This window comes from Narcine bancroftii, chromosome 10 (assembly GCF_036971445.1).
Source record: "Narcine bancroftii isolate sNarBan1 chromosome 10, sNarBan1.hap1, whole genome shotgun sequence".
In the NCBI taxonomy this organism is placed as follows: domain Eukaryota; kingdom Metazoa; phylum Chordata; class Chondrichthyes; order Torpediniformes; family Narcinidae; genus Narcine; species Narcine bancroftii.
The window spans coordinates 44,896,575-44,913,836 of NC_091478.1; the positions used below are offsets into that span (position 1 = coordinate 44,896,575).

The 17,262-nt window shown below is 42.9% G+C and overlaps 1 protein-coding gene across 6 annotated transcripts in view; it reads right to left on the bottom strand.

The window, feature by feature from the left end:
- Nucleotides 1–17,262, bottom strand: part of LOC138744504 (catenin alpha-3-like) — a 1,801,283-nt gene that overhangs the window by 1,767,204 nt on the left and 16,817 nt on the right. For all 6 annotated transcript variants that reach the window (XM_069900796.1, XM_069900799.1, XM_069900798.1 and 3 more), the window contains exon 3: nucleotides 14,984–15,176. In XM_069900796.1, coding sequence (XP_069756897.1) covers nucleotides 14,984–15,176 — 193 coding nt within the window. The remainder of the gene's footprint in view (nucleotides 1–14,983; nucleotides 15,177–17,262) is intronic.

Sequence of the window (17,262 nt, forward strand, 5' to 3'; positions counted from 1 at the left end):
GATCTATTGTAGTAAAATTCCTAAGATATACTACAAGAGAAAAGGTACTGGAGAAGACAATGGAAAAAGTAAGAGAGGGCAACAAACCACTGGAGTATAAAGGGCAAAAAATCTTCATTTATCCAGATATAAGTTTTGAACTCCTAAAGAAGAGAAAAGAGTTCAATACAGCAAAGGCGATTTTATGGAAGAAAGGGTATAAATTTATACTAAAGCATCCAGCGGTATTGAAAATATTTATTCCAGGACAACAAAACAGACTATTCTCGGATCCAGAAGAAGCACGAAAATTTGCAGAACAATTACAAAAATAGACTGAGGGATGAAGACGGGTAATGAGAGTAAAAATGATCACGATTGATATGTATGTGGGTAAAGACAAAAATAGACTGAGGGATGAAGGCGGGTAATGAGAGTAAAAATTATCACGATTGATATGTATGCGGGTAAGGAGGTATAAGAGTGAATAGAGACAATGTGCATACGTGAATGTATCTGTACTTAGAGGAAAATATAGATAGTATAGACAAGAATTAATAAGGGAAGGTAATGGAATAGAGAGAATAAGGAGGGAATTAAAAGAGTGACCTTTGTGACATATGAAAAGTGAAATCTTTTCTGGGGGGCGGGGTGGGGGGAAATAGCGGTCACTGCAAAATCAGTTGACGCTTGCGAGTGGATTCGCAAATCCAAATGGAGAGGGGAGATGTGGTTGTCCGACAAGGGATAAAGGACAACTCAGGAGGGGAAGGGGAGATTGGGGATAAATAAGATAGAAATATGAGAATAAGGAAAATGTTGGATGTTGTAGGAATGTTGTCTTATAAAGAGTTGAAAATAAGAAAACAGAAATGGAAAAGGAGGAAAGGTAATGATGGAAAAACGGAAAGAGAAGATAAACAAAATATAAAAGGGCTACGCTGAACTATATGACTTTAAATATTAATGGAATACATAACCAAATTAAAAGGAAGAAACTACTAAATTTAAATGAATAAATGTATTCCATTAGAAAAAATAACATATAGGTCAAGAAATAATATTGAAATATTCAAACAAGTATAGGAGCCTTACATTAAATACAATAGCGAAAACCTACCGGGGACAAACATTACCTAAGTTGATGGAAGGAGAAGGAAAGAAAAGAATGGACTCAGTAGAATTTCTGGTGTATTTTTGTTGAATGACAACATTGTCTGACTGGCTTAATGCAACCTAGATTGTATACCTAAAATGGATGAGAGGGGGGGTGGGGGGGTGGCTTGGGAGGAGGGAGGGGGGGGGAGAAAAAGTCACTGTATATGTGTGAAAAAGAAATAGTGTATATCATGGCTAATGTGATTTATGGTGTGAAAAAAAAAATTTAAAAAAAAAGAAAAAAAGAAAAAGAAAAGTGGTGGGGAAAGTCCCTCCAGGTTGATTCTTGAGATGCAGAAACCATTTTGCAAGGAATAATTGAAGAGGTTGAACCAATACTCTTTGGTGCAGAATATGAGAGTTGATCATATTGAAACATATGATTCAGAGATTTCAGATTGATTGTCAAAGTACATACATGACATCACATACAACCCTGAGATTCTTTTTCCTGCAGGCCAGACAAAATTACCACTTACTTTTAGTGCAAAAAAACTGTACATAAACAAATAAAGAAATGTAAGCAAACTGACTGTGCTATACAGAGAGGAAAAAAAAATCAATAAAGTACACAGATAAGAGTAAAAAAAAAAAAAAAAAACCAATGATATAGCAAATGAAGTGTGAAACTGTACAATATACTGGAAATATCAAGCAAGCAATCCTGCAGAACCAGTAAAGCCATAGCCAGCACCATACAGACCTTACCCTAAGGTAGGTGCTGTCTTATTTGAATGTCAAGGGAAGGACTATCTTGTAGTCACAGACTATTACTCCCTGTATCCAGAGGTGTGCAAACCAAACACCACCACTGCAGATGCTGTAATAATAGGTATGAAAGCCAGATTCTCCAGACATGGCGTGGCAAGCGAAGTCTTCACAGACAATGGACCCCAGTTTTGCTATTTAAAGTTCCAACAGTTTGCCAAAGAGTGTGGCTTTATACACACCACGTCAAGTCCTCATTTTCCACAGTCTAATGGTCTAGTGGAAAAATCTGTACAGTGAAAAGAATAATGTACAAAGCAAGAGACAGTGGAGCAGATTTCTACCAGAGCATGCTAGTAAATACCGCACACCGCCGCTCGAGAATGGTATGTCACCAGCACAACTCCTTCTGGGATGAAGGATGAGATCAAACCTATCCATTCAGGAGAACCTCCTAAAGATAAAAGAGGGAGAGAAGGTGAGTAAATTCAAAGAACAACAGAAATAAAAGCAAAAGTATTATTTTGACAGAGGAACAAAAAACCCACCAAACCTCTACACTGGTGACCAAGTAAGGCTAAAAGACAGAACAAACTTATGGACTCAGAAGGGAACTGTCCTTAGTGAAGTCCAACCAAGGTCATAGACCATTCAGACAGATGAAGGTGCTGTTCTGTGAAGAAATCGTCAAGATCTTCAGATGGGGCCAACCACAGTAGATGGAAAAGTGGACACTGTTGAACAATCTGAATGCACAGCTGAGAAGACATTGTCTGAGGCAACAACTCAGATTCAAGGACAATCAAACAGAAGATCGTCAAGACACGGGCATCCTCCTAAGAGACTCATTGAGCAAATTTAAAGACTCCTGTTATAGAATAATAATGAAAATGTAAGTTCTTGATGTTAAACTTAAAATTGCAGAGTGATACAAAGAAAACATGTTAGTTAAAAGTAAGCTACTTTTGTTTTAAGAAAGAGAGATGTAATGATAGTGATCAGATTTGCAAGGCAACTAGCAATGCCTTACTGTTTGATTAGACTTGGCTGCCAACTGAGGGCTGACACACAGATGTGAAAGCTGTAATGGAGACTTGCAGCCTCATGGTGCTGTTTAAAACAACTTTAAAGAAACTTTTCCTTCATCCATGTGTTGTCTAAGAACTCACACATACAAATACAAGATGAAACAATAAACTGCTTGAAAAATTCTCTTTTGCTTCATCCGCTCCAATAAAATCTCCAGTAGCTGCCTTCATAAATCATTCCTGCTGCTTTAGTGGAGATTTCTGGGCAAAGCTGAACTGTGCTCAAAACAAAAGTTCACCTGAGTCCGAAAAGAAATCACCACACTGACTATAGATTCCTGATCACAGCACATCTTTCTGTAATGCATGAGCTGATATAATTGCATCTAACATGGGATAGAAACAAGGGAGAGAGCACTTCAGGCGGATTGACCTCTATCAACCTGAAGGTCCTGATGCCCAGAGCTCGCACTGGCTTTAATTGACAGCAGTCTCCCCTGCCATGATCCGGGCTAGGACTCTGGACTAGTGGACCTGACATGGAGCCCAACTGGGCAGTTCTCAGGCTGACTGACCCTGGGCCAGTTTTACCTGGTATGAGTGCAGCCCTATTAAAATCAGTAGGAAGAAATGGCACCTGGGAAAAAAATGGAATTTTTAAATTCAATTCAGTTCTCTCAATTGTAATTACTGGTATTCATTTTAAAGTTTGAGATGAGAAAACATTTTTTTACCCAGAGAAGTGTGAATCTGTGGAATGCTCTGCCACAGAGGGTGGTAGAGGCAGATTCCCTGATTATGTTCAAAAGAGAGTTAGATAAGACTCTAGTGGACAAAGAAGTTAAGGGTTATGGGGATAAGACTGGAAAGGGGTACTGATATTAGTGATCAGCCATGATCTGTAAAATGGCGGTGCTGGCTCGATGAGCCAAAGGGCCTACTCCAGCTCCTATTGTCTATTGTCTATTGTCTATTGTCTATTGTCTATTTTACTGATTGATATTTTCTAAAAATGTTCAATAATTCTACTTCATTTGGAATTATTTATACTATTTTCCTGGGTGTTGCCAAACATTTGTGAAAGACAGTTGGGGCAGCATGGTTGGCGCAGCAGTTAGCACAATGCCTTGACAGCCCCAGTGATTGGAATCGGGGTTCGAATCCCGTCCTGTCTGTAAGGAGTGCTCCCCATGTCTGCGTGAATTTTTCCCAGGAGCTCCAGTTTCCTCCCACTATTCAAAATGTACCAGGGGTGTAGGTTAATTGGGTGGTATGGACTTGAGGGCTGAAATGGCCTATTACCGTGCTATATGTCCAAATTTTTTTTTAATTAAATTTTTTTTTTTTTTAAAACAGGCACCACAGTGTCACGGCTTCAATGACCCAGTTTCAATCCTGACCACCAGTGCTCACTGAGCAATGTTTCTCCCTGTGACTACATGGGTTTCCTCCAGCAATCCAAGTACACGAGGGATGACAGGTGAGTTAGCTGCTGTAATTTTCCCTGATGTGTAAACAGGTGGTAGAATCTAGGAGGAGTTAACAGGAAAGTGGGTTGTATAGTGTAAATAGGTGCTTGATGGGCACAGACTAGATGGGCCAAAGTGCATGGCTCTGGTGTTGATTGATTCCATGTCTCTTTGGCATTCACTGAGATTTAGTTCTATTGACAGCCTTGATAACTTGTGGGGGCAGGTGTAGCGTGAATAAAAGCTCTCACGAATGGAGGGAGAACAAACGCTTTTATTAGATTATAACTAAGGGTTCAACAGTAGTCTTCAGAAGGGTTCTGGGTTTAGGCGGGAAACCAGGGTCATATGTGGGCAGATGGGGGTGGAGCTGGGAGGCGAGGCCAGCCATCAGCACAACACCTTACCAGTGAATCCCAGTTCACTGCAGCATGAACTCAAGTTAACCCATCCTCCTCATGCACATAGCTAGTGACTTGGTCTAGGTAAACGTCTGAATTACACAGCCCTATGGGCTAGAAGCTGGGCTCCAGGAGATAGACTGAATCAGGGATTACAATGATCTGAGACCAAGTAGGTGTGATAAATGTCTCAGGATTAGCAGAAAATATACCCCATCTCCAAAATGCAGAAGATAATGGAAATTGTGAGTAAATCTCACCTCCACCACGAACACAGAACTAAGATGAACAGATAACTCCTCCCCCCCACCAGTTATTAGAGCCTATTAAAGTCTAGGTAATCGATGTAAAATGCACTTTGCAGAAAAATATAGACAGAAAGTGTTTCATAGAGAAACAATATCATACGTTATTGCATCCACAAAGAACCCATCCCATATTAAATGTGTTCTCTGGGTACAGTGCCATCTCAAAGATTCCTTCTGCAACATGTTTAGTCCTGGGCCAGGGACTCCCACCTATTGGTGGGGTTTGTTGTACCTTTTCAAGGAGATATTGAGAACATCCATCACTCATCACACAGGGCTTGCTTGCCCATATTAACTCCCACTCTCCCAATTCGTGGTCCTGAGGTTTCATCTTTCCCTTTCCCTGTAGCATTTCACATCACCACAGCACTCTGGTGTTTCCCTTGCTCCAATGGCCTGAAGCCTCTACTTCCTCACCATGGCCAGCCTTGGCGCCATCTCCCTAATTGATCAAATTTTGGATCAAGGATGAAATCTTTCACGAAATCTCTGCAAGCTCTTTACTCTTTTGTTTCTCTGACATAGTCCTTAACACTCAACTTCCTGGCAGAGCTTTCATTCATGCCCCCTTTACTTATTTGAAATTTGCTTCCCTTGGGATGATTTTCTCCAGCATAAAGCAGCTGACTTTTTTACTTATTTTTCTCTTCAGTTTATGATTTTATTTTTTAAATTTTTGACAATATAGCACAGTAGAAGCCCAGTCCAACCATTGAAACCCATGCCACCCAATTAACCTACTATCCCTGTATGACTTTGGAAGGTGGGAGAAACCAGAGCACCCGGGAAAGCCTACACTGGTCTCGAGTAGAACATAGAAACTCCTTCAAGACAGCACTGGATTCGATCCCAGTCGCTGGAGGTGTAATAACGTGGAGCTAACTGCTACGTTAGCTGGGCTACATTACCTGTGCATTAAGATAATGCATTTACAACTTCAGCATTTGCTGTGACACAATTAAATGTTTCTGTGGAAAATGTGGCGACACAGTGAATATCAAAAACACTTCTCAATGGGATTGATTCACAACAAATCTTGTGTAATGGAAAATTTACTTTTGCAGCCTTTGCTTCTGCAAGGCTGAGAACCTGCTTGTTTTTTAGAATCACCAGACACTATGGGGCCCAAGGATGCATATGAATTAGTAGATACACCTAAATTCCACCATGAGGCCCAGAGATGCAGTTTTCTTTTGTTGGTCGCAGACTGTCAGGAGACCTTGAAGATAATTAAATCATTTATTCAAGGAGATAAGCTATGAGTAAACAACTTTTGGGTAATATAAGCCATGGTCCCACTGCTGAAGTTTTAGACTCTCTGAGAGGTGGCAACATCTCCCAGCAAGAAGAAGAACTTCTAGATTCCAACCAACATCCCAGTTGGGAGAGGTGGAGAACCTGCTACCCGGCACCCAGACAACCTACTACAAGTGTGCAGTCGTTGCCTCACTTTGGCAGTTGGGACCAGTCCAGGCATTGATAAGTATAATTGGGAAGGGCTTGCATATTGTAGTTTGAAATTAGCTTTTGAATTTGTAATAAACATTTGTATAAACTGAACTGCTCTCAGTGTGGGTGTCTATTTTCTTTCGATAGCTCAAACACTGTGACCAATCTAAAATGAACAAAGTGAGAGGTACAAGTTTACCCAGGACATCTTGGGAACTAGGAAGAACTCCAACCCAAAAGGCTCTCCTGCTTGGTCCCAGCTTGGTCCTGTCGCCAAGATTGAGTGCAAGAGCAAAGAAGTCATGTGGATTGTGATAGTACAGATTCTATCACCAATATGTATATGTACATATGTACAGATGGTAGTGTAGGATGACTGTGATTGGCTGAGAGTGTAGCGACACCTACTGGCAAGTCTTAAAGGATTGCTCCTAGCCAGACCAGGTCATTCTGAACTGGTCAACCTACTTGTGATGTGCTCCAGTCTTTTAGTTAATAAAAGCCTTGGTTTGGATCAATAAGTCTTTGGTTCTTTCGACGTGCATTACATGGATGTATTAAAAAATGGGCTTGGCCGCATTTGAACAACTGTAGGCAATTCTGGTCAGGAAGGATGTGGAGGCCTTGGATAGGGTACGGGAGATACATGCCTGGATGATGCCTGGATTGGAAGCAAGATTGCATAAACTTGGGATGTTTCTCCAGAGCATCGTAGGCCCAGGGTAATAGAAGTTCGTAAAATTTTGAAAGTCATAAATAGGGTGGATAGTCAATCTTTTGCCCAGGTAAAAATGTTAACCCATCAGGATGTGCAGGGAGCTGGGGAGTTGAAAAGAGACATTTTGGGCAGGTTTCCCTGGAATGGCTGGCAAGGATAGGGGTCTGAGCAAATATAAGGGGCAACACAACTAGTACACCGTCATTAGAGCACTAGTGACATGGATTCGAATCCATCGCTGTCTGTAACTAGTTTTCTCATTCTCCCTGTGTCTGGGCTTCCTCCAGGTGCTCCGGTTTCCTCCCATCTTCCAAAGACTTACAGGGTTAGTAGGTTAATTGGTCACATGGGTGTATTTGGGAGGCATGGGCTCATGGGCCCGAAGGGAATGTTACCGTGCTGTATCTCTAAATTTGAAAAAATAAAATAGTGTTTGAGAGACAGCGAGGTAAGCATATGGATATGCTGCCATAGGTGGATATGAATCACATGCAGGCAGCAGAGATTTAGTCGACTTTTATATCTGGTTCAGCACAGATTTTGTTGGGCAACGATCCTTTTCCTGCACTGCACTGCTCTCTCCATTAAAGGGAGCTCTGACATTGTTTCGCGCCTTCTCTGCTTCATTGCAAAGGCAACTGAAGTGACACCTTCATCCATTTTGACGTGGCTTTAACCAGCCCCAGAAGTGCTGGTGTTATCAGGTGAATCAGGCTGGCATTCCTCACAGAAGTGCAATATCTCAGGTGTAGGAAGACACAGGTACGCAGGCTTTGCCATTACAGCGTGATAGAAAATTTTACACTCCTAGGTTATCAAGTCTCGCAACAGAAGCATTTAAGTGGGCCAAGTCAAAATGCCAGAACTTCTGATCTTCTGAAATCACAAGTCGACGAGTGTGCAGCAGGGAATTAGGCTCTTTGACCCATCGTCCATGCTAACCATCAGACTAAACCCATTTTATTCTTCCAACATTCCCATCAATACCCAGTTCCAAGGTACGAGCACACTATGAGCAAATTACAGTGTCCAATGACCGGGCACGCCTTCGAACGTGGGAGGAAACGGGAGCGTCAGGGGGAAACCAGTGCAGTCATGGAGAGAACGCCACACAGAAACCATCCGAGATCAAGATTGAGTCTGGGTTTCCGGCACAGTGAGGCGAGACGAGTTATGCCACTGTGCCACTTGTTAGAGCAATTGATCTTCAGCTGATTATTGATTAATAACCAGCATTGATTTATTGAAAGCAGAATGTTGCATACAACCACTTTGGAACAGTTTCTGTGATTTCTTTAGAATTTTGCCATTTGCAACTCATTTTAGTTCAGATTTGATAACGTGTGCACTCCATTAAGTGAGGCTGATCAAAACATTCCTGAAAACATCACCACATTAGAGTGTTGTCAGAAGAGTTTCAGCATTTTGAAAGACAGCAAATCTTTTAATCAATCTGGATTTTAAACCATTGATAGTTAAAAGCTAAACAGAAGTTTGTACTGAGTAAGCATAACGTCCTAAATGGAAATCCATTTGTTTGCACCATCACAGAGGAAAACAAACTGTGCTTGGCCTCGATGTGCTTTCTCAACATCACAGATTTGTACAGTGAACTAGACACGGGGGTGTGGTGCGCTGTTAGCCAGAATTAAACACACATAAGGTAAAGACTGTACATCAGGCTTTAATCCACAAAGACTTCCACAGAGCCAGGCTGGCTGTAGCTGCAGTAACTCTGAGTGAGCTTCAGGAGGCCGACGCAACCTTATATCCCGGAGGGTGATTGACACTTGACCATGTGGGGCTTGATCCCTTCAGGCCGACTGATTGACAGCCGGCCAGGTGTTGTCCTGTCCCCTTATACTCCTGCAGGTACAGAGTTTGCCCCCTGCAGTAGGCCGGTGGTGTACCACCACAGGGGGTTTAGTGGGAACCTGAAACTTAGGCTTCTGATGAGGTGAAGGTATGCTATGGTGACCAAGTAATCTGTGGGTGAAGTTTCCATGAACACTACTCCGTGTCCCAGCCAATGAGATGCAAAATCACTAGGACTGATCCTAAGCTTATGCTTGACGGAGTTTGCGTGGGCATATTGGCTCTTGTCTTCCCCACATTAAGTTGTGAGTCCTTTTCATTGAAGCACTTTGTGAGCCACAACTCACTTTAGGGTCTACTCAGACACCATATCAATGTTTTTTTTTAACCTGGAGGAAGAGGTAATTGAGGAAGCATCAGATTTTTCAAATCTCTGGGTTCAAACTGCTTTCCTGTATTTTTGTTTTCAGAGGCAGGCCAGTTGGAATGGCAGTTAGCACAAAGCCTTTACTGTGCCAGCAATCAGGACCAGGATTCAAATCCTGCGCTGTGTGTAAGGAGTTAGTATATTCTCCCCGTGGCTGCATGGTTTCTCCAGGGGCTCCAGTTTCCTCCCACCATTCAAAAAGTAATTGGGTGCAAATTGGACAGTATGGATACGTAGGCCCAAAAGGCCTGTTAACATGGTGTATGTCTACATTTAATTTTTTTTAAAATCTAATGAACTGACAGCACTGCCAAGACTAAACCACCACACTGTACTAATTCCTCTGTTGACAGTGCCATACCAAAGGGTATTGTTATAGGAACTTGGTCATGACTGCCCCTCAACTCATCCCTCAAGTGTGACTGCAGCCATCTAAACCAAAAATAAAATGGTCGAGGACATTTTGGCCCGCCACCCCATTTACTGTCTGCTGGCTAACCCCGTCCTGCTGCACCACCTAAACCCCTGCGTTTAGATGTATGATTATTTAATTTCTTTCTTTCTTCTTTGGCTTGGCTTCGCGGATGAAGATTTATGGAGGGGTAATGTCCACGTCAGCTGCAGGCTCGTTTGTGGCTGACAAGTCCGATGAGGACAGGCAGGCACGGTTGCACCGGTTGCAAGGGAAAATTGGTGGGTTGGGGTTGGGTGTTGGGTTTTTCCTCCTTTGTCTTTTGTCAGTGAGGTGGGCTCTGCGGTCTTCTTCAAAGGAGGTTGCTGCCCGCCGAACTGTGAGGCGCCAAGATGCACGGTTTGAGGCAAGATCAGCCCACTGGCAGTGGTCAATGTGGCAGGCACCAAGAGATTTCTTTAGGCAGTCCTTGTACCTCTTCTTTGGTGCACCTCTGTCTCGGTGGCCAGTGGAGAGCTCACCATATAACATGATCTTGGGAAGGCAATGGACTTCCATTCTGGAGACGTGACCTACCCAGCGCAGTTTGATCTTCAGCAGCGTGGATTCGATACTGTCGGCCTCTGCCATCTCGAGTACTTCGATGTTGGTGATGAAGTCGCTCCAATGGATGTTGAGGATGGAGCGGAGACAACGCTGGTGGAAGCGTTCTAGGAGCCGTAGATGGTGCCGGTAGAGGACCCATGATTCGAAGCCGAACAGGAGCGTGGGTATGACAAAGGCTCTGTATACGCTTATCTTTGTGAGGTTTTTCAGTTGGTTTCCATACTCTTTTGTGTAGTCTTCCAAAGGCGCTATTTGCCTTGGCAAGTCTGTTGTCTACAATAAATCCAAAATGTTTGCCAAGGGAAGTGGGTTTCCTGGGGAGGGAGTTTCTGCAATGCTCGGGATTCAGGCAGCTGTCACTGAAACACAGGAGGTCCAGGCAATGGTTTCTGAAACGCCAGAGGTTCAGGCAGTGTTGCCATACAATGGGAAGCCGGGCCAGCCCCAAACATGAACCTATGTATAACAGTAAATTCCAAAATGTTTCCCAGGGGAGGGTTAGATCATTTGTATAAATTATTATTTAATAAGTATAGCAATAGATCCTAATGCTGGGGGTTGACAGGCAGTGCCAAACTGTAGGCTCCAAAATGTCCAAAGGCTACAAAAGTAGTTTTATTTTTATGCAAAATGTCCAGCACCAAAATATCTGTCACCTAAATGCAAGAGTCAAAATGTAGGTGCATACATACCATCTGCCAGTCCTGACTCGTAACCCAGGGTAAATGATTGAGGAAGGAACCCACCTTCCAGTGAGTCATCTTCCTCTGCTGATCGCCCCTCAGGATCCTTCAGTACCTAGTTGTAGATCCCCATGAGAAACAACGATTGCTGGGCCCATGAGATACGACGCCAAGGAATTTTCAAGCATTCATGGACAAGCCTGGTTTCCTTTCCTGCATAGTTCTGACAGCTGGAGATTTAGTTTAAGGTGGTATCATGTTCAGAATAGACATCATGTTGAAGAGCACATCCTGTACTCTTTTGATCTGTAGAGTCACAACACTACATTCCTCCCAGTGATAAAGCTTCCAGGGACAGGACCAGCAGAGACGCAAAGAACCAGAGAGAGCTCCTTATCAGTTTATCAAGATGGCCCGAGAAGCTTTATTCTTCAGACAGTCAAGCTAGCTGGTGGTAATAAGTAGAGTGAATATGAAGGTATGAAACTGTTTAATACTCCCAGCCAACAATTAATTCCTGACATTGCACTTAAATTAAGGGTCAGTGGGATCCACATGGGTTAAATGATTGGACATGCATGGAGTGCAGTCAAAGTTGCACATTGGCAACTCACAGAGGATGTGGTCCATGGTAGTTCATCAGCGGAAGACAGATGAGGATACTGACCTTGCAGATCTTGCAGAAGGTGGCCAATGGAATTGCTGGGTCACTGATAAACCCGCCAATGATCCTCCATGTGTAGAGGAATTCAGTACAAATCAATGACCATAAAATCCACCTCTTATAGTGTGGATGTGACAGGAACTTCAAGCCAAAGAATCTGTTTCTTGCTGCATGCTATTCATTGCTTTCTTCCTCTGGATGCTCCATATTGACAACTTGGATTGTAAAGTTATTAAACAAGCAACAATCTCCAAACATCGGAGTAGCAGATGGGTAAGGGTATCCCCTAGAGTAGAATTAATTTTAACTGGGCAGGTAGGAATTAAATGGATTTGTGTGACATCAAACTGGTTTGACAGCACATCTAACATTGTCTTCAATTTAGAGCAAAATCCAAGCATCTCATGAACAACTTTGCCAGTTTCCTGGCAAATGATTCAGGTTCCATTGTGACAATGGTGTGTCCAATTTGACCCGAGTGCTTATTTGGTAGATTTACACAGTGGGCTTATCTAATTGCCGTAGAAATCCCATGACATTAAATCAGTGAGTATCATTGTCTTTCTGGCAATATTATCTGCAGATACCTCTGCATTGCTGTTTACATCAGTAAATAAACAAGGCAGAGCTATTAGCAGAACATTCTTTATGAAGACAGTAACTCTCCAAATCATAATTCAAACTGGTTCTTCATTGAGAGTGTTGCTGGAGATGGACCAAGTGAATGTGAGGTCAGGGTGAAAGCAGCACTTCTATTGTGAATCTGCAGGTCTCCTGTACTGCATCCAGTGCTCCTGGGGTGGCCTCCTCTACATGGGAAAGACTGGACACAGACTGGGAGATCACTTCACTGAACACCTTCACTCTATCCACGTCAATAACTGGGATCTCCCAGTGGCCTACCACTTCAATTTTGTGCCCCACTTCCACACCAACATGTCTGTCAATGGCCTCATGCACTGCCAAACAGGGCCACCTGTGGAGCAACATCCAATATTCTGTCTGGGCATTCTCCAGACAGATGGCATTAACATCAACTGGTCTGGTTTCTGCTTGACCACTTCTCTTCCCTATTCCTCTATCTCCTTCCCTCACCCCCTTCTCATTGCAAAACTATCCCCTCCTCCCCCTGTTTTCTCTTGTTTCCTCTCTCCCTTCTCCTGCCTGTGCTTCTCCCCTCCACCATTTTATTCAGACGCCTGCCTAAATTTTGCTCATACCTTGATGAAGGGCTTAATGCTGAAGCATTGGTTCTGATTCATTATCTTTCCTCTATAAAGTAGACTCTTCGGCCTGCTAAGTTTCTTCAGTTGTCTAGCGGAAACCAGAGAAGTCGACGTTAATGCCATCTGTTCTGAAGTTTTTATTTCAATCACTGCATCTGCAGACTTTGGTGTTTCACACCTTTCCCTATGTTAGCTCATCTGAGGAACCGAATAGAGATCGGCAGATTTTGCCATGAGCACGATCAGGTTCTGACTCTAGCCTACAAAAAGAATTGCGATGCATATCAGCATTGTGTTACGCAACAGAATTTCTGGGCCAGCGAATCTCAAGATCACTTGGAAAATTCCACATTCAAGTTCAGCCCATTTTGGAAGGAAGCTAGCTGTCCCTTCAGTGTAATGAGAGCAACCAGACCACTTACTGCATTCCAACTAAAGCAGCATGCTGCTACACTCCATTAAGCTGACAACAACTGCACCTATATTTAGCAATGGGCATGGGCTGGTCGCATTTCAGTTCTTGCTTCAGACGGACATTCACAAGGAAGTGCCAAGTCGTGGACAACAAAGTGCTTTGTGTTAAACATTACAAGCATGAACAGATCTTCAGTGCAATCCAGAGCTAAGACTGATGCACCAGTTCAAGGTCAAAGCTGGTTTTGTTTTAATTTATAGTCCACGATGTGTCAACGCCAGCCTTCAGAGGGCCTCCCCAAATTCTCCATGAGAAGCTGGGTAGTGAGCCATCTTCTATTAGCTGAGCTTCCTGAGACTTCGCCCCAGTGTTGCATTTCCGAGTCAGAGCGATGTTTGAGTTGGAAAGGAACCTGCAATTGACAGTGTTCCTGTGCATTTAACCATCTTTATCTTCTTGGTGATGTGTACAAGAGTTCATTGTCCTTCTCATGTTCAGATGCACCAAAATTCTTGCATTCTGCAGCCATGCAGGTGTACATGCCAGTTATAATGGCATAAATTAATTTACCGTAATATGCCAAGACATAAAAAAAGATATTAAATATAAAACTATTGATAAATAAACATTCACAGTTAGAGGAAGAGAAATAATGATATTTCAATAGTGCAGACATATGTTTTGGTGAAAGTAGTCTAAAAGGTGCTGTCATTGACCTTAAATATTGACTCACTTTCTATCTTCACATGTGCTTGCTGACCTATTGAGTATTTCTGACATTTTATGCTTTTGTTTCCGGTTTCCAGCATCTGCAGGTTTCTGCTTCATTCAATGAAGCCGGGAGGCATTTTGAGGCCAAGGGACTGTTGTGAACAACAGCCATGTTTTACTTTCTTAGTAGGACCCTGCAGAGACTGGCCTCTACTTTAAGAGCTGCCACCAGAGGGTGGCACAGTTGGTGTGACGGTTAGCGCAAAGCCTTTACAGCGCCAGCAATAGGGACCGCAAGGGTGTTCGAATCCCACACTGGCTGTAAGGAGTTTGTAAGTTCTCCCCGTCTCTGCGTGGGTTTTCTCTGGGGGCTCTGGTTTCCCCCACTGTTCAAAACGTACCAGGGGTGTAGGTTAGATCCTCTGAAAATGCAATAAACAGTGTGTTTAACACCAACAATGGCAAACAGCAATAATGTCACCAAATGGATTTGTCTGCATCCTACATGCCAACATAGGAGTGGAGATTAATGAATGAATTGGGTTCCAAGCTACATTTTCCAGCACAATTCAATTTCTTCAGAATCCTTGCCTCACTCAATGTCCATGAAACGTTGGGTAACTGGTCTCTTACAGGAGAAATGCAACAAGCAGCCCAACTATATTATGGTCACCAAGGTCAAAGTTATTAGAACACTGAACAAGTTCACATTCATAGAATCAAAATAGTTTGCTGATCACACACATTGCACACTTCAGTTCCAAGGTGTGACACCTACTTAGGTAAACATTACACGCATTACTCACCTTCTCGCCGCACATCCTGCACTGCTTCAGTTAGTTCTGCCTTCAGAAAACTGCTGTCCTGAGCAATTTGATCCCCTTTTTCAATGAGGTTTTTTGTGGCTTCTTCCACTGATGCCAGAAGGACATGAGCTTTCTTTGATTGTCCTTTCTTGTTCTTTGAAGGATCTCTGACACAGTTCACCAAAGTTGTGACCTAGATTATAAAACAACAGATTGCATTGTTAATATTGTACAACGTCCACAAGGCAATGTAACAAAATACAGAAAAAAATTAATTGAATTGCTTTATTGTTGCACATGTACTAAGATATAGTAAAATGCGTGCTATCCAGGTAAGTCAATTCCTTTTGTTGGTCTGGATTCTTCCCCATTGTTTTTTGAATTCTGAGACTTTCTGATACATCCTGCTTCCGCCTTTTCTAATTGTTTTCCTTGAAGAAGGGCTCAGGCCTGAAATGTCAGCAATATATCGTTGTCTCCTACAGACACCGAAAAGACTGGCTGAGTACCTCCAGCATTTCAGTGTTTGTACTAAAATCACAGCGTCTACACCCTATTGTGCTTCACTCAAGTCATCTCATGCAGGAGGTTGTACAATAATAAATAGATGAACCACAGTGAAGGGAATTTAGTCAAGTGATGTTAGTAATTTTGCTGGTATCAGAGTGTAGATGGAAGTGGGTAGACTGATGGTAATACTGTGCACACAAGTAGAGGGTCTGCCATGAGCAGCTGGCAGCATGTCACCATGTCCCAACATTGCCTTTTTAATATAAAAGCTCTGATAATTCAGCCATCCTCAGGACTTTGGAATGCAACAATGTGCTGGAGAAACTCAGCAAGTCATACATCCTTGGCCTGGGCCCTTCATCAAGTATAAACTGGTACCTGAACAAAAAGGTAGGGGGAGGAGAGGAGTGAAGAAAGGGCAGGGGGGCAGGAGGAGGACAGAGGTGGGAGGGTAAGATATGGCAAAGTGATGGGGAGAGGACTGAGGACAGCTCTCTATCAGAGAGGGAAGGTGTGAAGAGCTGGAGGAAAGGAGATAGAGGGATAGATAAAGGAAAGGCTTGAGGGAGAGGGTTAACAGAAAGTAGAGGTCAATGTTAATGCCATTTGGTTGGAGAGTGCAATTCAAGGTGTTATTCCTCTTATTTGCAGGAGGCCTTGGTTTAGCAATGTACAAGTCCACATTCAGGCATGTTAATGTGGCGGCCCGCTACCCGATAGGCATCCCAATGGTGGTCGAGCACGGTGATCCCACAAGGACCACACCAAATAAATGGCCTTCTTCCCTGGGCCGCAGGCAGTGCTGCGGGGAACAACAAGGACTGCAGGAATGCCAAGCCCATGATGTCATTTCTGCAGATATGGCGGGACCACTAGGCCCAGCAGGCCTATATAAGGCAAGGCAAATCATTCAATAAAGCAGCACTGGCTGTCCCTACCTCGTGCGTGTGCCTTACTTCAGCACCCTGCTGTAGCACGTGCTACATTAGTGTGGTTAAGGGGCGTGGAATTGAAATGATTGGCCAATGGGAGGTCCTTGCTGTGCAGCAGACAGATCCAAAGTTGTCAACGAAATTATCTCCCAGTTTCTGTCCAGTTTCATCAGTGATGAGTAGGTCACATAGGGGACTAGCAGATTTCCAAATCCTTTGGATATTACTCCAATTACTACTCCAAAAATCATTGAATTCACCCATTTTAAAATGTTATTCAGATGCTTAATAAATTTTTCAGTGAGCCTGAAAAAAACAGGTGCTACACTTTGGAATAGAATTAAATTCTGAACTAATGGAAAAAAAAAAGAGAATGTGGGAGAGTGTCCTCATGAATAAAAAAGGGTGTGTGAGAATGGGCCCATGGTGTGTTCAAGGAGAATGTGCGGACAGGTCTCCTGTGAACCAGATATAGAATCATCAGGCTTTCTAAAAAAACGAGAGAGGATGATTGAAGTTTTACTGTAATTGGCCATTGGATATTTTAATTATGGTAACAGGCTGATCTGGCCCAGGTCCATGCTACCCAAATACACTGGAGCACCCAGAAGGAGCCCACGAAGACACAAGGAGAACAGACAGTGCCGGAGTAGATCTGGGTCATTGGCACTGTAATGGCTTTGCACTAGGGTAGCATTCCAAAAGAAGGACATGGTTATGGGTTTATTTATATATATATATATATATATATATATATATACAGAGTGTTTAAAAAAAGTTATATTTTTTATAAAATTTAAATGGTATTGCAAAAACAACAAATGCAAACACACTGTA